The 25,555-nt window shown below is 37.2% G+C and overlaps 1 protein-coding gene across 4 annotated transcripts; it reads right to left on the bottom strand.

Moving 5' to 3' along the window:
* Positions 1-646: 646 nt before the first annotated feature.
* On the bottom strand, positions 647-23,496 carry LOC137055748 (histone-lysine N-methyltransferase SETDB1-A-like). 4 transcript variants are annotated; one of them, XM_067429644.1, is made up of 16 exons: positions 23,454-23,496; positions 22,645-22,758; positions 22,292-22,499; positions 21,660-21,733; positions 21,374-21,564; positions 20,046-20,250; positions 18,285-18,588; positions 17,984-18,218; positions 17,080-17,444; positions 16,503-16,619; positions 13,886-14,055; positions 13,571-13,804; positions 12,193-12,395; positions 12,004-12,092; positions 10,410-10,576; positions 647-709 (listed from the first exon to the last, which is right to left on the bottom strand). In XM_067429644.1, the coding sequence occupies exons 2-15, from the start codon at positions 22,730-22,732 to the stop codon at positions 10,459-10,461; spliced, it is 2,601 nt and encodes an 866-aa protein (XP_067285745.1). In that variant the 5' UTR covers positions 22,733-22,758; positions 23,454-23,496; the 3' UTR covers positions 647-709; positions 10,410-10,458. The 4 variants fall into 4 exon arrangements, with proteins under 4 accessions (XP_067285745.1, XP_067285746.1, XP_067285747.1 ...); XM_067429645.1 differs by lacking the exon at positions 647-709 and having other exon boundaries at positions 9,035-10,576; positions 18,285-18,585; XM_067429646.1 differs by lacking the exon at positions 647-709 and having other exon boundaries at positions 9,035-10,576; positions 13,580-13,804.
* Positions 23,497-25,555: the final 2,059 nt, after the last annotated feature.

Below are 25,555 nucleotides of genomic sequence, written 5' to 3' on the forward strand. Positions count from 1 at the left end.
TGTTGCCACCGTCCCCCCTCTCTCTCTCCTATATAACAAGAATAACCCCAGCCCTTTATTAATAGACTTATTTGAGCCTTTTTGTGAAGCTATCAATTTGTGACTTGTTGAATATTCTGAGTCTGTTCCCTTTGTGTTATTGAAATTACAGCAAGAAAATATTCTGACACAGCAGTTTATTTCTCTTTGATTTTGCTATTCATTTTCAGAAGAAATGAACCAGAGATATCTATTTGGATCGTAGCGCTTCGCTGACTTCTATTCATTTAGCGTTATCATTTGTTCTCCGGGGCCTGTTGATTAAACATGTTAATGCCAGATGATAAGAAAAAGCCAGAAAAACGCTTGCAGGAAAACAGTGGAAACACAGCTTAGCGTTAAGCTAAAAACTAGTAATAACGAGGCTTACATCAGCTTACATTAACTCTGCGGTGCTGCTGACAAACTTTAACCCCTGCAATTAATAGCTCATTCCTGCCGTGTTTGGATTGCACCGGGTGTCTGAGCGCCTATCTGGAGCCTGCAGACCCCGGCACGAAAGCAGGAGAGTGATTTTATCAGCGGGCTTACTCAGTCAGGACTCCACAAGCTCAGCTTTCGTCCAGTAATACTGTGCGACAGAGTGATTTAACGCAGCAAGGCTGTTGTCACCGGCTCCTAAATGAAAGCTGACAGGATCACGAGGTCTTCCTTTGCCTCCACAAACTCCCTAAAAGAGGAAATCAAACACACAAAGTGATAGAAAAACTAACAATGAGGTTGCCAATAGCTGAAATGGTCTCTTGAATTACACGACCGGCACTAATGCCATGCTAGCGGCATGTCTGATTGGTAGTTAAAACACAAGACCGTTTTTCCAGCCTGGCTGCTGTAATTCCAAGTTGATTGGTTTGTGTGTTTTTGGGTTGTTTGGCTCAATCAAAACTGTTAATATATCAATTTGTTAGGGCGATGTTTTAGTCGTTTGAAATGTCAGACTCACCACCCTTAACACTAATCTAATAAGCGGCTCGTAATTAATCATCTCGCTGGTTAATTAGTTTAAAGTTCCCTGTGATTTAGAGGAGGAGAAAGAAATCTAAAGCCCTTATCTGTGTTTTGCACTAACTAAGATAGAAAGGTAACACTATAACTCCAGTAAAGAATCAACCTGGTGGAGTTTACACTCTTAAAAATAAAGGTCCTTTACTGGCATCAATGAAGAACCTTTAAAGTGCCCCCATTTTAAAGATTCCTCATTTTGTTTTGGAGGTCTCCTAAAACAGGTTTGCATTAAAGGTCAAAAGCCACTTTCCTTTTCTCATACTATACATTGCACACATAGACCGTAAAAAAATATGGACGACTCGACATCATCCGTTTCCGCTTGGCAGATTTGAAGCTTTCAGGCAGCCTTGCACGGCGCGGACATCTCGGGACCGAGTCTGCGCAGTAGCGATTTCGGGACCGGAGTTGCGCAGTAGAGCGCAGGAAGTAGAGCAGGAAGTACAGTCGCGATATCAAAAGCCCGCACACACTCTCGCAGATGCAGAACAAATAATTATGTTGGTGTGAAATAAACAGTTATGGAAATGTAGAAATTAAAGCTAAAGCTCTAATCTGCTCCCAAAAATTTCGGAAAAAGTCTGTTAGTGCCTCAGTGACAACTTCACTCAGAGAAGCCGTCAGTCTCAGCTGTCAATCATGACGTCACACCCCCCCCCCGTTTTTATAGCATCAAATAAATAACTAAAGCTAAACTTATTTTTAAAACGAACACCTGAAATGAAATCATCGTGATGATAACTGCCTTCAGTGACATACACTAACTTTGGGGGAAATTTTTTGAAGTGTAATTTTATTATTTAGTTTGTCTCGCGTCCATTAGAAATCACAGAGGGGCGGCTATACTGGGACCGGTCACCGGGGGGCGATCGAGGCGCGAAAGCTTCAGTAAATGAGAGGGAGACTGCAGGCTTGATTGCACATCACCACATTTTTCAATGATTCTCAAACGACTCGTCTGAAGATTCAGTCTCTCCAAATCCCTTCTTTCCTCGAGCTACTCTGCTCTGATTGGCCAGACGTCCCGGTCTGTTGTGATTGGTTGACTGCTTACAGCGCTTGTCAGAAACTTAATGACCATTATCATTACAAAATTCATTACCGAAGGCTACCTAAAGCTCAGCTATAGTACACATTGTAAGGATGCGTGCTGACCATACAAATGATGATCAGGATGCACCTGAGCTCAGCTTTTAGGGATTTATTTTTTTTAAATTGCAAAGATTTCAATCAAACTTCTTTCACATTGTCATTATGCGGTACTGTTTGTATAATTTAATCCATTTTGGAATAAGGCTGTGACATAAAATGTGGAAAAAATGAAGCACTGTGAATACTTTCCAGATGCACTGTATTAATGCCTTATTCTGCATAATCTTATTCTACATCCCTTAACCCAATAACTAAACTTAAATGCTATAAAACTACATTATTTAGTTTAAAGTTTAATGGAGCCAAAAGTCTGATTTAATAATAAATATGTATTCTCCATACTAAAGTGTTAGCAAAATGTCATTATCCCCATTAACTTTTAGCTTTCAAACTTCATACTTTGTACCTGTACATCACCCCAACATATCCCAGAGCAACATCTCTGTTTGGAGAAGATTAGAAAGTCATATCCCCATGAGATCCAGCCAGCCTTTTTGTGCTCAGTTTAGTATGCATCTCCTGTTGTGATTGAGCGAGCTTCAATGGTCGCAGAGCAGCGGCACCAAGGCCAAGAGCTCATTGACACCAAATAATCATCTCTCAAAACCCAACCGTCTGTTTCTCAGGCACTGCTGTTTAATTGGCGCATTGTCGACCCAGTGAGCACAAAGGTTCTGCTAACAGAAACCACACATTTATTAAACTTTCTTTGGGTTTGAGAAAGGCAGTGTCCAATACTGCGTTCACCTGCCTCACCTTTATTTACAGGTATGCGAGTGCTCCATCATGCTCAGTGAATGGTGTAGCCATAGAGCTCTAATGATTCCCAGCGCCCATTAAATCAATGGAGATTCACTCCTGGGAGAGATACTGGAAAGAGAATAGCAAATGGTGCTCACATACTGTGAGTCTATTAAAACCCAGTGACAGAACACAATGAATAAGAATTATGGAGAGCGCCAAGCTAGCATTTATGAGCAATTCTGTGGCCTTCAGTTTTTGCATATTCCAGAGATGCTTGCAAATGAGCAGGGCTATTGCTACTGCTATTTCCTGCAACATATGACATTAATACTTTTAAAAATATGACGTTTACACCATCTTTGCATGCTCACTGCAATGTACAAACGTACAAATACCTTGGCTGTGTATGAAATCGACCTCTTATATCCTCATTCACTAATATAATGCACTCGAAAGACTGAAATGATCTTGAACTCTGTCATAAAAATCTTCTTGCGAGAACCAGGTATTTATTCGGCGCAACCCTCACAGTGCATCATGGGTATTCTCTAGCAGTTGAGTGTACATCAGTTGTACACGTTATTGCGGTGCATTATTGGATTGAATGAGTGCACTCGATGTCCATTACGGTTGCAGATACCACTACAAATGTCTGTTCCCTCATATAATGCCCTATTTCAGGGTATAGGAGGTGATTTCGAAGACAGCCCTTCACATCATAGAAAGAGATTTACTTGGAGCTGTGAGTCTGACAACGTCGAAATGAACTGAAATGACCTCCAGTGTGATGAGCTACACTTCATCCACGTACATGCACAATAATTATAAAGCAATCTGAATGCAGTTTAATACTGACCTCAGTAACAGTTGGTGGCAGTTGTCAAGCACTGACTGAAACAACTTGGCACTCTGAATGCGTGTCCTGTAGCATTCTTCAAAAAAGGGTGACATTGTCTGATAGCATAACAGGTGAGAGCTGAAAACAACATAGTAAATTATAGGCAGCATGTTTTGAGATACTGATATAATGCAGGGAAGCCACAGAGGCAGGAAAAACTATTTGGTGTCATAATTCAATTTGAAATTTGAAATGCATGTCCTAGTTCTCTCTGACAGAAAAAAACACTTTTTTAACAAAACAGATTTTGAAATAGCCTAACACTTTTTTGGACAGCAATTTTTATTTTTCAAGCTATCTAGGTTGTTGGTTTTGAATTTGCATGAATAACAAATGCTCACATTAGTTCCTTAGGAAAAATAGTATGACTGAAAGCAGTTACATGATCTTAAACATTAAATGACAACGTGAATGAAGTTTTGTTTTAAATCTTTGCAAATGTATATAAGTCTTTGTTTCATCAGACCAGCTAATTTCGTTTCTCATGGTTCGATAGTCCTTCGGGTGCTTTTAGCAAACTCCAGGCTGTGATGTGCCGTCTGGCCCCTCTACGGTACAGGCCGATTGGTGGAGTGCTGCAGAGATGGCTGTTCTTCTGGGAAGTTCCCTTCTCTCCACAGAGAAATGCTGGAGCTCTGTCAGAGTGACCGAGGCCCTTCTCCTCTGATCGCTCAGTTTGGCTGGGCGGCCAGCTCTAGGAAGAGTTCTGGTGGTTCCAAACTTCTTCCATTTACAGATGATGGAGACCACTGTGTTCATTGGGACCTTCAGTGCTGCAGAAACATTACTGTACCCTTCCCCAGATCTGTGCCTCGATACAATCCTGTCTCGGAGGTCTACAGACAATTAATTGGACTACATGGTTTGGTTTGTGCTCTGACATGCACTGTTAACTATGGGACCTTATATAGACAGGTGTGTCTTTCCAAATCATGTCCAGTCAACCAAATGTACTATAGGTAGAATCCAATCAAGTTTTAGAAACATCTCAAGGATGATCTGTGGAAACAGGATGCACCTGAGCTCAATTTTGAGTGTCATGGCAAAGGATGTGAATACAATTTATAATGTAATTTATAAATTTGCAAAGATTTCAAACAAACTTCTTTCACATTGTCATTATGGGGTATTGGTTGTACAATTTAGGAAACAAATAAATATGGAATCCATTTCGGAATAAGGCTGTATGTAACAGAACAAAATTTGGAAAAAGTGAAGCGCTGTGAATACTTTCCGGATGACTGTATAGTCATGCTCAAAAGTTTAACATAATAAGAGGGATCATACAAAATGCATGTTATTTTTATTATTTATTACTGTCCTGAATGAGACATTTTGCATAAAACATGTTTAGATATAGTCGACAAGACAAAAGTTCACAAGCATATATATCCTTGATTCTTAATACTGTGTCATTACCTGGATGATCCACGACTGATTTTGAGATCCATCTTTTCACACTGAGGACGATTAAGGGACTCAAACTACTACAACTACTAAAAAAGCTTCAAACATTCACTAATGCTCCAGAAGGAAACACGATGCATTAAGCGCCGGGAGGAAAACTTTCGAACAGGATGAATATCAAGGTTATTGTACTTAATTTGCCTTCTGAGAAATATGCAAGTATCTTCTGTTGCTTCCTGTTCATAAGTTTTCACCCCCCAGATCTTAATGCATTGTGTTTCCTTCTGGAGCATCAGTAAATGTTTGAAAACAAATTAAATAGCTGTGTTTTAGTGCCTCAAATGTCCTCCGTGTGAAGGAGGAAAAGATGGATCTCAAAATCACAGACACTGCTGGAGAGGGCTCAAATATGAAAAAGATTTCTGGAAAACGGAAATATTTTTGGGACATGAATGATTTTTCTGAAAAACAATGGGCAGTTTAACTGCTCAAGACAAACAAGAAACTCAGAACAACCATCACACAACAAAACAAAAAATCCTAGATTGTGGATCATTCATCAGGTAATGACACACCGTACTAAGAATAAAGGGTGTGTAAACTTCTGAATAGAGTAATTTTTATGAATTCAACTATTTTTGTCTTGTGGACTCCATGTAAACATTTTTATGTAAAAGAACTTACTATACAAGGCCAGTATAAAAAATAACATGCATTTATGATCCCTCTTATTTTGTTAAAATAACATTTTGAGCATGACTGCATTAACTACTAATGCAATGTTACTTTAGTGCACTTTTATTTGAGATACATTATCTATTATTGAAGACATATTCCATTATAGGGAGTCTATTATTGAAACAGCTATGAATTGACACATATAAATATTGCTTAAAAGGTGGAAGGTGGATTTGTAGTGTGATGGGAGAGTAATGGTGGGAAATGTAGGGAAAAAAAGAAGTTAAAATTGCTCCTGGTCACAGTATGAGGTGCGACAAGAAAAGGAGTCCCAATGGTTTGCCTCTATCAGTCAGTTCTTTTACTAATGACTGTCCTGAGGGGGCAGCTTACATACGCTGGTGTCCTACATTCAGATCCGAGCAAGGGCGAAATCAATAGCCCAAACCAGAGGTAATCTCTCACAAACAAGACTTGATTTAAGATTAGAATAAAATCTCTGACATTACAACATCAAAGGACCTAAAAATGTCTTTATAAAATATTATGTTCTTAAAATAAATAACCACTCTCATTTTTAAAAAATGATTAAGATTGATTAAGAACCCACAGTGAAATCTTGGCATAGTGTGCATGTAAACAACTTCTTATTTTAAACCCCTATATGGACATGCAGTGTTGTTGAGCACAGAATTAATTGGTTTCCATTGACTCAGTCATTTATAGTAAACATTTAATTAAACAAATCTTTAGGGTACGTTGTCAGCCAGGGAATTAAGCCTGAATGCTCCGCACTAGTACAAAAATCCATTATAAATGAAGCATCGGGGGTAAAGAACTACTAATTGCATCGTAAAACTGGGCAGTGGTGATATGCTGCTAATTGCAATAGATTTGTCATAAAGAGAACCAGCATAATAACGCTCTTAGTTCTGATATATGTATGTCGGTATGAGTGTTATCGTTCAAAGCTTCCTAGACATTTCTACAGGAATTATTAATAATAAGAAATATATTTTTTCATATTCCCATTTACTGTGACGCCAAAACAATACAAAATGTTTTTTTACACAGCATTAAATAAAAACAATAGGCATTAAGAATATTTATAATAACAATTATTAGGGGCCAAGCACCCAAGGTGTGCAGGCACCAATTGTAATCATTGGCATTCATATTATTCTTCCGTTTCTTCTTCTTCTTTTGCTCATAGAACTGCTTTCAGAAAAGTTATGAAATTTGTCACACAGATAGAGGACAGTCTGAACTGTCAGCATAGCAACTTTTGAGTCTCAAACTCAATCCCTGCAGCGGCCAAAGTTTCACTTACATTTATGCAAATAACTTTTGAACTGTAAAGGCTAGAAACAAAAATGTTCCGCCATTTCGAATTTTTAGAAACACCTACTTTTTATTTTTAAATGTGAATATGAATATTGATTAAAAATTTCTCTCAGTTATCATATTTATTTAGAAGACTTGCAATAGCACATTGGTTCTATGAACTACTTACAGTAATGAAAAAAAAATCAGTTTCTTTTTTGTGTTCAAAGAAAAACTAAATTAATACAGTGGTGTTTTTTGGCTAGCTAGTGCTTGAGCCTCCATAGCACAATAAAGTATGTTAGAACACAAACAGCAGTTTTCAGATATCCCCATTACTGTTCGAGCCGCTTTCCCGGATCTTGGTGTCACTCATTTAGAGGCTTATTTTGTCAGGCAAGCTGGCTTGTATTTCTAACGAGATTTGGCAACCCTGACATGGTTGTTTCTTTTCACAATTGATGCAGGACTGAATTATCCACAAGAAGCTCTCACATCACCTCACATGAATCAGTAAACACATCTTACTACAGAAAACTAAACCAATCCGATGTCTCCAAACTCAGGTGAGATTTGATTCTCAACCAGCTTTCAGGACTCCTGCCCATTAGTGTTGTTTACCTTAATACCACCAGATGCATGCCTGACATCACCTTTATTCTTTTCACGTCTCCAGACATAAATGGGCTTTCAAACCCACCCAATTATCATGTCCTGCACGTGGTGTCAAGGGATACAATATTTACTTCACATTGTAACCCACATAGCATCAGCTGTCGAATAGCTGCTAGATTCCATTACAGGCATTAAACCGCCCTAATTATTTATGTGATGAACTAATGTTTTGAACGATACAAACTTAAATTACAAATGTAAGTTCCAATAGATCTTATTCAGACCAGCACCCTGACCGGGATAAAGTTCCTATAGATCACTTATTTTACACAGCTCATGTTGTCTGGCTTTTTTTGTTTTTTGTTTAATTTCTTGGAAATATATGTATGTAGCATTTCATCAGCAGAACAGTCCACATTAAATAAAAGCACATTAAATAACATTACAAGCCACTGAAGAGATGCAGGTCTAACCCTCATAGCCTCACTTTCATTCCTGTTAAAATTTAAAGATGACGCTGCTGTGAATAAGGTCTATATTAATGTATTTTCCAACATAGTTTGCAGAAAGTTTTGTTAATTGAATAGTTTGCCCAATGGAAAAATCAATAATGAAAACCAGTAACCATGTAAATACTCATACATTTAATTTCTCTTTCACACACAACAGTTCATTGGGATCCTTTTTCCAAAAAACGTCTCGGTTACGTATGGTAACTCTCGTTCCCTGAAGGAGGGAATGGAGACATACATCGAATGTGACCGACTAAAAGGGAACAATATATAAGAACCATAAATGTAGTCCAGATGAGTGTGCACTATATTATAAGTCTTTTGCATGGCGCAGGTGCACTTAGGGCATGTCCGAATCTACTTTTGCTAGTTTAAAGGACAACTTTGGTGAAAAATGAACGTAGGGGTAATTAACACATGGTTACCGAGTAGATCGTTACCTGGGATGAGTTTTAGTGAAAATCGAATGTAAAGAGTTTTATCTCTAAAAACAGATTAGCTTATAACGCTAGTGTATAGGGCATAGAATAAGTAAAATTAAATCGCTAGTTAATACCACTAACACGGCTCAAAAAAATAACCTCCCACTAACACGGTAGCATAATGAGGGTCACTACATGCAAACCAAAGCATTGAGAACTTTGTAAGAGTACAAGCAGTTTAATAAGAAGACACTTTATAAAGACAGTACATTACGTGTTTTACAGACAGGCGCCATCTTGGAAAACAGTCTCAAAACAGTCATATAACAATCCCTAGATGGTAAACCTTACAATAGGCTATGATAGACAGCATTAGAAATATATGTAAACAAAAAAACCTTTTCATCCCAAGCTTCTGTTTCTGTTAAGATAAGAGCAAAGCTGGCAGGTCATTGAAACAGAAAGCTTTGAAAACAAACCAGGGCATTCAACATCGTTTTCACTAGAATACCATAGTGCTTTAAAGGTTTATCATGCCATAATGACAAGCATATAGAGACACAAATTCCCTTTTAAATGTGTGGCTGCTTTTGTAAACAAATTGGAATGCAGTCTTGCTGTTTCTTGAGTTTTTACTTAAATAAATCTGTCAGATGAAGAGAATAAAGCTCATTCACAACTTCAACTAAAAGTTGGGAAACCAAGGCAAGGCAAGAACTTCTTGACATATCTGGCTCCCAGCTATTTCATATGCTTCTCTGAAGCCACGGTATCAGGGTTGTCATTGCTGAGATGTTTTTCTGTAAAACTGTTTGGGGGTTTGCAATGTCCCCACAAACCCCTGGTGGAGCTTTTGAAAGGATGCATGCTGGATATGAGAGCTGACCATCCTCAAATACCTTCGTTAAGAGCATCCCAGGATGCAGCAGTGCTGGGAAACATCAGGATAACAAACAGTTGTTCCTGAAAGCTCAAAATGCTCATCCAGCAGTAAAGGATTGGCTGGTGAGACCATGGGATTCAATATATCAGGGACAACGAAAAGCAGGGATCCCTTACAAAAAAGAAGTATACTTCAAGTTCATTTTAAAGTTCAAGTATATTTTATGTAGCAAGTATACTAATATCAATGTACTAGAAGTATACTTAGGACTAAACTGCCCCACTTTTTAGTGTATAAAAGTATGCTTTAAGTGTAACCGAGTACTTTAAACTGAACTAGTTTACAAAGTTTTTCATTTGTACTGCAACTATACTAAAAATGAACGTATAGGCAAACTAGTTAATCAAATACACACAACAGCCAAAAGTGTCTTCACAAAACTTATTGGAAATAAATATTTACTGTATTTGAAGATTAAATTATCATTTTATAGTAGTAATAACTACTAATTTTGGTTTGGTTACAGTACAGTAAGAGTTATACCGTAGTATGTTTATAGGGTTTATTTTTGGTAATATTTAAAAATGTTATTTACACACAAATACTTTACTATTCTTAGTAAGGTAAAAACAATAAAAACAAGCACCATAAACTTTAAAATATATTGCATTATACTTTTCATATTCTATGGGTCACATTTTTGGAATGCTCATCAAAAGTCCCACACTTACATTTCTGACAGGCTGATGAAAGTCTACAACACAAACATCTCTTTAGTGATCAGAGCAGTCTTCCTGTGCACTGCAGTGAGCCACAGCAGCAGAGCAAGACCTTCCCCTCCACACTGCCCACCTCATAGTTATAATCCCACGTCAACTCCGTTCCTGCCTTGATGCGCCTGATAAAGAGAGAAGAAAGGAAAAACAGGATACGAACACATTAAGATTCTTGTCTACAAGGCAAATAATACATGGTTTGAGGCTGTTCACACAGAATACGTTTTACCATTCCACGGCTTTGCTTTTGTTGCGTCTCGGACATGAGAGGCTGTTCATACAGAATGCACTGAATGGAGCGTTATACGTTAATAGAGCTTCTGACTAAACCTCGTAGCTCCAGTGGATCCTCAAAATGTCAGCAAAATTCATATAGCAGCTCCACCTGCCTCAATCGTGAATAAAGTGGCGCACAGCGATGTTGTCAGTTTACAGCTTTCCGATAGCTTTTTACTTCTGGCGACTGCATTTAGGTTATTGCTATTAATTTTCATAATACTTTAACAGTTGGTGACATATCCTCTGAAAAACTCATTCTTCAACGTGACATTGCATAGGGTGTATTTGAATTCATGATCGGTTGGCTGCCAAATTAAAATATTAAGCAGAGTGATAAAATAACAGTTCATGGTCATTTTAAATAAGCGCTTCTGTTCAGAACGATTAAACGTGATTTTGTGGTTTTTTTAACGTTCCTGTAAAAATTTCCAGTTTGGAGCACTGCTCTATATGAATGGCCCCTGACATGGCATTATAAAAACACGGTCACACGCAAGACACGTGGTTGGTGGACTCGTGGTTTGAACGTTACGCATTCTGTACGAACCATCCCTGAGAGACATTTTTTCAACTGCACTGCTGTTTCATTTAAACATGCGCTACACAGATGTTTCTGATTGTGCATGCATGCACCTTGTGGCGTCCCACAAATAGGAATTTTTGCGTGCGTAAACCATGCCTTTTTCATTGCACTGACCTGCATCTCACATTTTTAACTGCAAAAATCTCTCTCTACTGTAAAAAATTATTTAGAAAAAAAGTTACCTGGTTGCCTTAAAATTTTGAGTTCATTGAAATTAAAATTTTGAGTTAATACAATGAAAAAAAATTGAGATTCGACAACCTTTATTAAAATATTATTAAAAGATTTTGTAAGCATATTGGGTAATTGTGTGTTTTATTTCTGATGATGCAGTGAAACATGCCAAATAGTGTTATTTTCATGATTTATCACATTTTTTATGTAGTTCAGATACAATAATAATTTGAGTTTCTATTTATTAAACAAATTTCCTTCATTGTGTCAACTCAAATTTTTAATTTCAATAAACTCAAAATTTTAAGGCAACCAGGTTACTTACTTTTTTAAGTTAAACCAACAAAAACTGTTTTTTACAGTGTAGCGTTACATAGGAAAACAATGAATAATTTGTGGATTGGAAAAAAAACATTTCCACAGTTTATCTTGAATAAACATCACTCATTTTTAAGTATATCAACACAATTAAACAGAACATATAATCAAGCTGTTATAAATCAAGGAACTGACTTGCTGGCAAAGAATGCCACCCATGGGAACCGAAGATCATGAGTGTCAACAAAGATGTTCTGGACAAACAAATTTGGACTGCAGCTATGCTGTTGAGAGAGGCAGAATTACAAGGCAAAACTAAAAAGTACAACATTTTTACAAACTCGCATCATTGTGAGCACATTTACAGTCACAGGTTTAGCTTACATTGATGTAGCGGCTGAGGTTGCCCTCTTGTCTAGGGTCAATGATGTAACAGGTCTCCTCGCCATTGAACAGTCTGCGAGTGTTTTTGGCAGGCAGAGCTGTCCTCGTTTTCTCATTTTGCGCGTCAATGATTTCTAGTGGTTTTACTCTTCTGTGGAAGGACTTTCTGGCAAAGTAGCGCTTTGGACCTGTGGTCTCTTGCCCTATACACAGAAATTATAGACTATATATTATAAATTATAGACATTTCCTGTTTCATAGGCTTCATAGGTTCTTCTCTTTCTATGCAAATAATAAAAAATAAAAAAAACATTTCAGTTACACATACAAGTAAAAACGCAATTGCTTGGATATATATCAGTGTTGGGAAGGTTACTTTGGAAATATACGGTAATAAGTTACAGATTACAATTTACTCTTTTTAAAATGTAATAAGTAGTGTAACTATTTCAATTACTTTATTAAAAGTAATATAACCGAATGTAACTCTACCAAATGTTTTAAACTGTTAAATTTAAATCTGGCAGGGCTAACCTCTAAAAAACAGATATAGTTATATTTAGTTATGTTTAAGAGAAAACACACACTTCTACATCATTATACTGTCGTAAAAAAATGTTTTTGTTCTTACTGATTTAAAAAAAAAGTTAAAATATGCATATACTATTCTTTTACCACTATGTGTGTGTGAAGAGAAAACATTATACCATATAAGGCCCAATACTGATTTCTCCCTAACAGAAGCAAGAATGTGTTGTAGTTTCAAAATAACTGGCAACCAAAGAATCCAGTGTAGCTGTCATAACATTCCTGAAATCGTTTTTTGTTTGTTTAAATAAATAAAGTTATATTCTACCTAAAATATTGTTAAGACTCAATGACCAACGTTTAGTTAGTAGTTAAATACCTCTATTTTGCAAGTCAAAATGGGACAATTATCATAGGAGATGCTCAGTTTCGACATTGAAATCTTTGATGTCAATAGCATTTTAATAGGTCAATAGCATTTTCTATTTGCTGCCTTTTTTAATTTCTGGATGAAATGATTTTTAAATTTCCAGCACTGGAACAGAGTTATTTTTCACTCTCAGACAGGTTGTTGCCTAAAGCTTTCAGCAGTGATGTGGATTGATGTAATTTGCAGATGTGGTGCTTTGCAAAATCAAACAAGTGAGCCAATCAAAAGCATCACTTTAAAAAACTGCCTTTAAATGGCAGGAGACATCATGCACATCAAAAACAGGCAAAGCAACAAATTAATATTATTCGACATATTTACAGAAAATATTCAGATGTAACCCCATTTGTAGTCGTTAACTTAGTAAATCCCCAACACTGGTTATAAGTTGATTAGTCGTAAGGCTGAATATTTACCCACACAACACACCTTCAGCACTGATAGAGTTTTTTTGGTAGAGAGTCTTTTTCCGCAACTGCTCTGTTTTCATGGTTATGGTCTTGTTGCTTTTGACCTCTGTGTCAGAGCAGTATGCCTCGCTCTCATAACCCTCTTTCTGTTTCTCCACTACCTCAATGAAGTCAAGGTCGGTCAAATACTCATTGCTGGACATGGTGTCATCTTCATTCACTTGGTCTTCATTTACTATTTTACCTGCGAGGTAATAGATAGAGGTGATATGGAAGTAAATGTTTTGGTTTAACAAGTGTTTGGTTCAAATTCATGATTGCTTACCAGTGAAAACACACACAAATGTGCCCTTGGCCATATCATCTCTGCAGCGGATTCCCCATCCCTTGTGCTGTGTCATGAAGAGCTCCAGACGCACCTGCAGACCGTGCTGAACCAGCCTGTTGCTGCACATTCTCGGGTCACAGCGGCACAGTGGGTTACACTCGTACACCCTACAGAGATGGAAAAAAAGAAAGAGAGAAGAGCAAACTCAAACTCAAATCTCACTTTATTAACCAACGTCTTTGGTGGTGACTTTTGATGATCAAATTAAACCATACTAATAAGGGAAAAAAGACTTCAGATAAACCACATTTGTTTAATTTCTTAGTTTTTATTGCTAAAATAAAAGTAAAAAAATAAAAGTGTTGAGCTCTTGGTCATTTACGAGGTGAAAACCCTATACACTACCATTCAAAAGTTGAGGTAAGATTTTTTTTACTTCGCAAGGATGGATTAAATTGATCAAAAGTGTCAATAAAACATTTATAATGTAAAAAGTGAATACAAAATATTAGGCAGCACTACTGTTTCAACATAATATCTATCGAGAAGCAAATCATTAGAATGATTTCTGAAGGATCATGAGACACTAAAGACTGGAGTAATGATGCTGAAAATTCAGCTTTGAATCAAAAAAGTACACTACATTTATAATATATTTTTTAAAATAGAAAATGTTTACTTTAATTTATAATAATAATATTTCACAATACTACTGTTTCAATTAATTTTGATCAGATAAATGCAGCATGGGTAAGCATTAGAAGCTTCTTTTAAAAATATTTAAACAAAATAATTGACAACTTTTGAATCAGGGCTCGACATTAACGCTTGTCCTGGACAAGTGGGTGTTTTGAAGGGACAAGTGAAAGAGAATCTGACTTGCCCGACGGACAAGAGCCTGATTAAAACAAAAAAATAACTAGCAAATCACCAAAATGCAAGAATGATTGTGCATTAGTTTATTGTAAGTGGGGATCGATAGTGTATGATATTGATAATATATAACGAACTGACGATAATAAGGTTGCGCTGTTGATGCTCGTGCAGCCTCTCAAGGAGAAATTACAACACTAGAGAGTTTAAGCTGTTTCCTGAATACCATCAAAACTGAAAATGACACTGATTTCATATGACAGCTCCATAAACAATTAATTAACATTCACTTAACGTCACTTACATTTTAGATGCAATATTGAGTGTTTTGTTCTACTTTAGCAGCGAAAGTTGTTCATTTGCAGAACCGTAATGCGCCCCACAGCAACAAGTGTGTTACTGAACGATTGAGCCTTTGAATGAATCATTTGAATGAACACCTCAATGACTCACTCATTAAGACGGCCACCTGCTGCCACCTACTGGAGGTTTAGTTACCAGTTTCATGTTTAAACATTTCTTTCCAACATTTCTTTTTTGTCTATTTAAAACTACAAATCTCTAAACATTACTTAACGCAGTTGGTATTTTTCAGTGTAAATTATTTAATTTGATTGTTAACAGCCCTTATAGTGTCTTATTTTAATTTAATGTATTTATCAAATTTAACAAAATATGGCTTTTTAGATTTTGGAGGGTTAAAATTGCTTTCTCTGCTGCGGTCGAGTTGGGCTCTGCACTTTCTGCCATCTTCCATGCAAGACGCGTCACGTCACCTTTCAGCGTCCGACTCCTGTGACCTGTCCCTGAACCCCCATGCGCGCGCTCACTCGCAAAGCAGACACAAGGGGGAAATCTAGCACTCGAAAAGCGTTCCACCCATAGGGGCGGCCATTGCTAACCAAGCCATCACCTGCTGTTAGCATCCCATTGACTCCCATTCATTTTTGAGTTACTTTGACAGTGAATAACTTTACATCTGAGGCGTTTAAAGACTCCATTTGTCCATTGTTTATTTCTAAAAAACACGACAATGCATAAAAGGCTCCGTTACCTTGTATCTTACACTATATCGCCCCGCAGAAGCTGTTTTTGTAAAAATAGGCTAACGATTGCGTCATAACCAATGCGACTCTGTCGCAGTTGAGAAATTCCCGTATAGACCTGAGGAGACGCTCGCAGGCAATCTTTTACTGTCTATGAGACAGTCGGGGGGACGTGGAGATATAAAGTCTGATAAAGTCAAGGGGGAAGAATGGGGAGAAGCCCATAGTGAGCCAAAAGCAACGGGAGAAAATATTTAAACAACGGGATTCAGATTTCACTTTCCACAACTACTAGAAGACCTACAGCTGTCAGACAGGTTGCTCACGTCACATCTACGTCGTCAAGCTCAGTCTGAGCCTGCGCAGTTCGCTCAGCCATCAGGAAGTGAGTGCTCCTTTACTGACCTCACTTTCCGCCATTGAAGTCAATGGGATAGCTCTGTCCATTTCTTTTACTGTCTATTTCCTTTTTTAAAAAAAAATTAATATTAATTTTCGTCTTCAAAATTCTTTGTTTTTAACTATTTAAATATATATTCGAATTTAGAATATTTGTTGACAGCCCTAATTTCTAGTTATGACCTGGAGCAGATTCTGATTATAATATTTTTGTCAATAAAATTAACAATTGTGTGAAGCAATTCAGTTATAATTAAACAAGACGGACAGAAAAACAGACAGAGGTTGTTTCTAACCCTGTTGGCAAGCTTGTTGGCAACCTCTTATGTGTGTATCCAGCACTAACATCAACTGGACCACCACTGCATAAGGACGTGGCTTCAATGGTCAGCTGGTAGCATGCACACTTTGACCTGTCACACATACAAATACAACTTGTTTAATATTGATACCCACCAATTAAAATTCATTTCAATTAATCTAAAATCACACTTTTTATTATTTTTTTATCCTTGATTCATTATATCCAGGTAAAAAATTATAAGAATTTTATCTGTGAAGCCATGTTTAGTGTATGACATCTCAAGAATTATGATTATGCTGGATAGGTATGATTATGGACTAAATCAGGTATGGGCAACTTCAGCCCTGGAGGGCCTCTGCAACCCCAAAGAAAACTCACCTGCCTGTAGCTTTCTAATAATCCTGAAGATACTGATTAGCCTGTTTAGGTGTGTTTGATTAGGATTGGAGCTAAACTTTGCAAGACAGTGCTAAGACCGAAGTTGAAATCAAAACATTCCTTTAATTTAGCAAATTTGCACACACAAATACAGACAGAAAAAGAAAAGAAAAAACACCCAAAAACCATACCTGTCCCAACAGCCATCTGTGCAGTCACAGCCAATCAAGAAGTCTAAGCTTGTATTAATGGAAACATCTGGAGCTGGAATTCTGTGCTTGGTGTAAGTGACGTTAGGAGCAGGCGTATTGTCCACTTCATTAATACAGGGCACCGGCAACACCTCCCTGCCCTCTGAGATGTCCGACAGGTAGAGGTGAGGTTGGCCGGTTGATGTAGATGGAGGTTGTGTGCGATTCACTAGGACAAATTGGTCCATACAGAACATTTCGAGGAAGAGGAAGTTACAACGCGTTTCAAACATGTATTCTTGCACTTCCTGCATGTCACACAGGGTCCGCCCACACGGAGAGCAATAGAAAATGTGGGAAAACACCTAAAGAGAGCGAAGGGGAGATATTATTTATCATATAGAGAAACACCTCTGTTCAAAAGTTTGGGGTCAGTAAGATTTTTAAAGAAATCAATACTTTTATTAAGCAAAGATGCAGTAAATTGACAGTAAAGACATTTATAAGGTTACAAAATATTTATATTTCAAATAAATAATCAAAGAATTCAGGCAAAAAGGTTTTCACAAAATATTAAGAAGCAGAAATTTTCAACAAAATTGATAATAATCTGAAATGTTTCTTCATATTACAATGATTTGACACTGAAGACTGGAGAAATGATGCTGAACATTTTGATCACAAGAATAAATTACATTTGAAAATATATTAAAATAGAAACCTTTTTTTTATTGTAACAATATTTCACAATAGTCCTGTATTTTTGGTGAAAAAGCAGCCCTGCTCATCATTCTTCTTTGAAAAGCATTTTTAAAAGCAGAAGGATCTTACTGACCCAAACTTTTGAATTGTAACACATTCAGTGCAGTTGGAATGCCAATCTACTTCCTCAAACACCTCCCACCTTTCCATTGACGAGCCTCCGAGCAGTCATTCGCCGAAACTTAAAAAGCAATGGGATAAGAAGCGGATTTTGACCACGATGCATGCTGTCCTGAGACGGTCTTACCCCATCCAGACATACTGGACAACAGCGATGAATCAAGTATACAGACTTGTACTGGTCTTGCTCTAAAACGTGCTCATCTTCCTCAGAAACATACCCCTCTTCCCCATCAGTGGCTGGTCGTTTTGGACTTCTGGAATGTAGTGTGAGGTGGTTAGTATTCCATCCCATATTTAACAAGTACAAGCCCATTACTTACCTTAAAGTTGAGGTACTGATTGCTGTAGCAGATTCTACGGTTTGCACACTATCCTTCAACACGCCAATAGCTGGTAAGACAGGTGAGAGCATAGACAACTTCTGGATGATGACCTTTGGCTGGAAAGCTGCCCACATGAATTTTCGAGGGGAGATAAATGGTGCTGTGGTGACTGTGATATCGGATTGTCGGGTCATGCGTGTGGGGCAGTCAGCGTCTGAGGTGACCGTTGTTGAAGTAACACTCGCTGAGGCAACTTTTGTCCAGGAGAAAGTTGTGTTGTGCTGAGGCACAGCATTTCCTGCTAAACAACAAGCAAGAAAAATGGTAATAAATACTAATACAATAAAATAATACACAATAGAAATGTATTAAGAAAACCAATTTTGCAAAATAATACAACCGTAAACAATCAAAACATTTTAATGCAATATATAGATATCTTTTCTGGTCAGGTATATTTTAGTCCAGGTTAAAATGTAAAAATGTATAAGTGTCGCAGATTAGAATTCAAATCCCTGATTTGTTAATCTGTGTTTAAAATGAAGTGGTGCAACAGAACTTAATTTAAAATTACAACAAATCCTAGATTATCTTTAACTGTTCTTAATTTAATCCTTATTAGTGCAACCCATCCTATGGGCCCGATTTTAACGATCTGAGCACATGGTCTGAAGCGCATTGCGCAGATGCATTTAGGGCGTGTTTGGATCCACTTTTGCTAGTTTAAGAAGGGGAAAAACAGTTGGTGTGCCAGGCGCATGGTCCAAAAGGGTGATACCTAGTCTCCTAATAAGTCATGGGTGTGTTTTGGGCATAATGAGAAATATAGCAATTAGAGTCTCATCTCCCATTCCCTTTAAAGGCTAGTTGTGCTTGCACCATGACGGATTCGCTATTTACATGGCAGAATTTGCGATCGGAAAGACTCAACGTTTCTCCAGGGAGGAATACTTTTATTTTTAATATTTAAAATGTATGCGTGCTGCTGTGCATCAATATGTGTGTAATAAGCAGAGTGTATGCACCTGCCTATAGGTGCATATTACTAACGTGCCCTTTAAATTACATAAAAAATACTGCGCTATTGAATTAAGACCAGGTTTTTGTTGGTAAATTGTCTCAAAAGAGTGACGTGCCAACAATGCGCCTGAACACACTTCGTTTTCAGACCAGCACGCCCACGGGCGAACAGATGAGCGCAAGTGCATTTGCTACTTAAACAAAAATGGATGTGAAAATGATAACTGCGCAGGGCTGAAACTAGCTAAAAACACTTGCAATGCATTGTGCCAGGTGTATGATAGGGCCCAAAGTATTTATGTATTTGATAAACACCAAAGTGTGTACAAAAACTGAATGGCTATTAAAAATACTTAAAACATTCTGACTTTCCTTTCTGGGACAAGTGGGTGTTAGAATCAGAAAGTTGTGCAGCGCTGCTTTGAATACAGGGGTAAACACTGTATTTATTCTTCTTCATAACCTTCACCTAACTGACAGACAGTGAATTTGTAATTTCATTCAGCCTGTCTGTCGTTCTTGTTCAGACCAAAGCAAAAACCAAAAAGTTTTTTTATACACCATACACACAGTTTCGTAAATAATGTAAAGAATGTGCTTTATACAAATCTAATTCAGAATATAATGCATGCAGCATTAGGCAATGTACCATATTACTGAATGATAACACATGCCTAGCTGGGAATGCGCATGCAAGAGACAGGAAAAGTGAATGAATAACAAACTCAAAAAAGCTACCTGTTTTATCTGGGTGTTGGGTTTCCTGTGGAGGCACTTGGTGCGATTTCTGTAGAATGGATTGTTGCGTTTTCTTTTGAGGCAACTGTTGTGTTTTCTGTGGAGCGGTTTGTTGCAGATTTTCTTTAGCAAGACATTTCTTAAGATTTACAATGTGTTCCAACAGGTCTGAGCCTTTATAAACCCACTCTTTTTGCTTGTCTTTCTGGGGGGGGGGGAGAAAAGCAACAACACATTAATCAGCATCAAAATGGCAGGCTTTTGTATTATAGTTATGTCTAAAAATCAATGTGATACAGCCTATAAAATTCACTAACAAATTTATCTCCTAGATCAGAATCTCCTAAAATCTGTCAGTAGGGTCAAGTGAGTAGCCCGGTTCTGGGAGAAAATTTATGAAATGCACTTCAGAATATGATATATCTGTGACATTCTCATGAAATACCCACTGACTTTCATGTCCCTTTGTATTAAGGCACTAAATTGTAAAATTCAGTTAGGAGTGGGCGATATACAGGTAGAAATCAGGTACAGACTGTAGACTATTATCTCTATCACGGTTACCCTCACGACGTCGAGGTGCTGCGCGGTCATGAAAACTTACCGTTTGCATGAGTTTTTAAGCATTGCGGTTTGAAATGAAATAATTTTCAACCATTGAAATGCAATTCCCTGCGATTTCTGAGAGACGTGAGACATGAAGCCGCTGCTCAAATGTGAGAACTGGACTGAGTGCTTTTTCCTCATTAAATGGGCCCGAATAGTTAAACACACATACCTACGTGTCAAAGGGACCACGTATTTGCAAATACACACAGTAATTAATGTCTTAAGTGAACATAAACAGAAAAATAAACACAGGTATACTGGATCTGTGCAGTTGGTCTTAAAGTAACAGCATCCATGTACCTGCTGCCATTATTAATGCTAATCAAACAACAAAAAAGAGAAAATCTCTGACTGCTCTTGACTGAATCACTTTTGTAATTGTAATAATAAATTACATTCATTTACTTTATACGTTTAATGCAGTATTTCTTATTTAAAGTGCTTAAAGTTTTCATGTAGATCTATTTCATTTATCACTGTTTACTTGTCTTCAGTAGAGTGAGAGTTTTTAGGCTAGTATTAGTTTTTTTTTTATTATATTGAAAATGGTGATATGAATTATGAAAATTCGATGGTATGAAAAAAAATGTATATCATAAAAATCTTATTTAAAGCAAACATAACTAAAAAAAATGTATCGTAATATAAGATTCTGGTCATATCACCCACCCCTAGTTTGCAATCAGGTTAACAGAATAAAACTAACAGACTTAGTTTACCTTATAGCAGATCTGGATCAGGCTGCCATCCAACTGAACCACCGTGCAGGCCTCAAACTTGCCATTTCTCATCGCCTTGGTGTCTTGCCCTATGTTAAGATGCAAAATAATGGGGTAGGGATAGACACGAAGATATTCCTTCACCTGCAACCGATTTGTCTCATCCTCAATGTCCCTCCACACCCTTTTCACTGCAAAGAAAACAAATGTTAACAAAATTCACATCTTTCAGTTTTTAGGGTTTTTAAACTAAGACTGAAATGGAGTCTGAAAGTGAGTCTCTTACATTGTTTGCAGACAACATGAAGGTCTGGCAGTGCCAGATACGCTGCCCGGCCATCATCATAAAACACCAAGAACCTGACAGAAACATTTAGTAAAACTTTAGAGATAAATCTCATTTTTAGGGAAAAAAAACTTTCTACAAGTATACTGCAGTCATCTACAAGACTTAAAGATAATGAGGCACTGATTAAGAATAAAATAAAGCTTTTGTTTCAAATTTGTGATTATTTAGTGTTCCAAATATTTTGGCTGCTGTCACTTTAAGACAGAATGCACGGACCGAATATAATAATATAAAACACACATTCAGTTTCTTTCTCATCTGTTCACTTAAGACATAACAAAGAATACTTGCAGAGAAGGGCTTGACATAATTTTGGGTGCAAACAGATATTTTTTACCTCTTTATTACATTTTCACCTCTTCTTATGCTTTTTAAAATTGCTTGAATGTGTAATTTGGCAAGATAAAAAAAAAACAAATGAGCAAATGCTAAAATTTCACTCTATGATGGTTAAATGTAGAAATTATTTTGCAAATCACATGCATGCCGAACCATGGGTGATCCATTGCACCCCTAGAACAAATGACATGTATTCATTTGAGTGAACTATCCCTTTATCATAAATTCACCTCATGTGATTTCTACACTCAGGAAGCTCAATCAGCACGGCAGCATTAAACAAGATCTTTCCATTTTTATCTTCATAGCTGGCCACGACACGACAGCCAATAAACAAATCCTCAAGAACAGGACGCTTTACAGATGCCACATGATGAGCATGCAGCAGAATCGTTCGTAAACTCTTCGTGAACTCGACCTTATATTTATGGCCCTTCTCTAAAATGGAAAAAAAGATGAGACAGGTCAGATTAAATAATTTATAGCCAGTTTAATACCCCAGAGAAATGTTTTGCTTAGTACAAAACAAACAAAACATTTCCTTTTTTTGTTGTTGGTAAAATACAGACTAGATCATTCTTACCTGTCGTTCGGACTTCTTGTACTGTTCCATGACACCACAAGTTGGATTTCATTTTCCCTAAAACTCCCATGCTGACCTTGAGTATCATCTCTTTATGAAATGAAGGCTTGGAACCTAAGAAGAACAGTGACAGAGGACAAATAACGTTACAGGGTTCCCACTCTTTTTCAGAAATATACATTTTTCAGGTACCGTTAACTTACTTTAATCAAAATTAAACCAACACCACCAGTAGGTGTCAGCAGATAACGGACTTAATGAGTGATTCAGTAGAGTCGTTCTTTCAAATGATTCGTTCAAAACGGTTCTTAATTTTCAAACGAATCAAACAACGGTCTTTGAATCACTTTCTAGAATGGTTGATTAAACTATGAATTCCCTGTATTGCTAGGAAACATTCTGCTTTGCCTAAAACATAAGTCACGTATTAATCGTTTATAACGTTAGGAGCTATTTTATTACCACAGCGCATAAGTTACAGCACAGGGTGCGGGAATAACTTATGTTTTAGGTCGGGGTGCTGTTTTATTTTTCTCCTAGTGTAATAAAACACGTCAAAACTTCATGAAGTAACAAGCGTATTGGTTCAAACAGCATTCACACCGGGACATTTGACTGCACGCCACATTTGACATCACTGATATAACTTACGTTAACGTTACTGCTTTCAATCGCAACGACGGTCTACTACAGGGCATACATTAAACCTATAAATAAAAGGTTACTGAGCTGTTTACACTGTCTGTCATATAAAAGTGCCAAACTTACACAGCAACAGGAAATAAAATGAACACAGAAAACCTTCCTACCTTACACAACATCGAGACTTGCGCCTGAGTGAACGATTTTTTTACGCACTCCGCGGGCGGCAATTGTCACAATATGACGTCACAATTCGCGAGTAAAAATAAATAAATAAATAATAATAAATAAATAAAAAATCTAGGTATAAATATCACTTTTTTATAGCCCACGCATAGTTTATTACAAGTAAATTACTAAATGCTAAAAATGAATAAATGTTATTTAACAAAAATGTGTTCACAAAACCAGGAGTGAATTAATTGCTGAATGTGTGTGATGGCTATGGAGTCAGCATCTCATTTTGACTTCAGTTCCCATATCTCTCAGAACCAAATAAAACTAGGGGACCACATGAAATGATTAACTAACTATGAAAAACAATCTTATGTCATGGAGATGCAATAAATGTCAACATTGATTATTTGAAAAAACGATTTGTTAATGTTTTATTTAGTCACATCGACAGGCTAGCATTCATTAAATCTATTTTTCGTTAGGGATAATTCACCTAAAAAATGAAACTTCTGTCATGATTTACATGATTTACATAAATGGCCCCAATCAACTGTTTGGTTACCAACATTCTTCAAAATATCTTCTTTTGTGTTCAGCAGAACAAAGAAATCCATACAGTTTTAAATAACTTAAGGTTGAGCTAAATGATGACCGATTCTTGTGTGTGTGTGTGAGAGAGACAATCCTTTTAACTGAAATAAGTTTGACCACTGCATTAGAAAATGCTTTTTTTTTCTTCAATTAATAATAGAATGCAATTAGTTTATAAAAAACACCTTGCTTTCCTGGATGATAAAAAATTAGTCATGGTTTACTAACCATTATGTCTTTCTAAACCCATAAGACTTTTGATCACCTTCAAAACACAAAATATATTTTTAAATGAAACCTGAGAGATTTCGGTCCAAAGTTCACCAAAACTTTGATGTTTCAAAAAGTTTATAAAGACATATTTAAAAAGAAGTCCATGTAATTTAAGTGGTTCAATCAAAGTCTTGTAAAGAGACACAATTGCTTTAATTTCGGATTGTATTCATATATCAATAAATCTGAACCTTGATCAACGCACAAGCTATATAACACATTAAGGTAAATCGAAGATCAAACATGATTCCTTGAAACACAAGAACCAGTGAGATATTCTCAGATTACACAAGCAAATTTGAGCTTCTGCAACCAGCAAAGTTTGTTCTCACCCATCAAGCAATCATAGACCCCCTGGTATTTCCAACCTATAGAAAAGATAGAAGAAACTAACTCTCGTCATACCAGTGAAGGCAGATAATGGCAGAAGGATTCAAATGCATCTCTGACTGATATCCGTCTTCTCTATGTGCCTTCTTCTGTGCATGGAGAGTCACATTAGGAGATGAAATCTCCCTCTTGATGGGACAGAAGAAGAGAGGGATGACCCTGTAATGATATCTTGACTTAAGTGTGAGCGATCACTCACTTTGGTCCACGTGCATTGCTGAGAACAGCGAGATTACTCCTCATGATCTTCCAGAGCCGGATTCATGGCAAACATTTGTCTTTATTCTCCATCTTTAATCTTTAGAGTTCACTTACATGAGAAGGTCTCAGTATAAAAACAGCTGTGAAATGCTAATGTGTACGCTGCATTTAGAAAGAAAGCATGCGCTTTATGCATACATGATCGTATTAACACTCAATTTCCAAGATTACCTCTGAAATATCAGGACTTTTGTAAGGTGCACAGTACAAGTGAAGAACACCAGCAGTCAAGTCACTTCTCATTTGTTTTGATCAAGCAGGGCGGGCTAGAGCCATGACAGAGCGTAGCACGGCCGGTGATTGCAGTTGAGCATCACCTGTGCGTCACACCGGTCTCTTACGGAGGAGCTCAGAAGCATAAAAGCAGGAGCGACGACAGTGAAGGACGAGAGAGGACAAGGCCTGGATTTTATGTTGTGTTTTGTTTAGGTTTTATTATGAGTGTGTGCGGCAGCCGTTTGTGAGGGAGTGAAGTCCTTGAATGTTCACCGGTAACCGCCTCCTTCTTCCCATAACAAAGAATCTTGTTACAGTCAGTATCTATCAAAAGTGGTCCAAGGAAGGAACTGTGATGGAC

Source organism: Pseudorasbora parva, chromosome 21 (genome assembly GCF_024679245.1).
Source record: "Pseudorasbora parva isolate DD20220531a chromosome 21, ASM2467924v1, whole genome shotgun sequence".
Classification (NCBI taxonomy): Eukaryota; Metazoa; Chordata; class Actinopteri; order Cypriniformes; family Gobionidae; genus Pseudorasbora; species Pseudorasbora parva.

Coding starts and splice junctions, on each gene's coding strand:
- LOC137055748 (XM_067429644.1), bottom strand. CDS start 22,732: ATGATACTCAAGGTCAGCATGGGAGTTTTAGGGAAAATGAAATCCAAC. Junction 21,565..21,659: donor TCATGTTGTCTGCAAACAAT/GTAAGAGACTCA, acceptor TTTTCTTTGCAG/TGAAAAGGGTGTGGAGGGAC. Junction 12,093..12,192: donor ACCTCAGCCGCTACATCAAT/GTAAGCTAAACC, acceptor CTCTCTCAACAG/CATAGCTGCAGTCCAAATTT.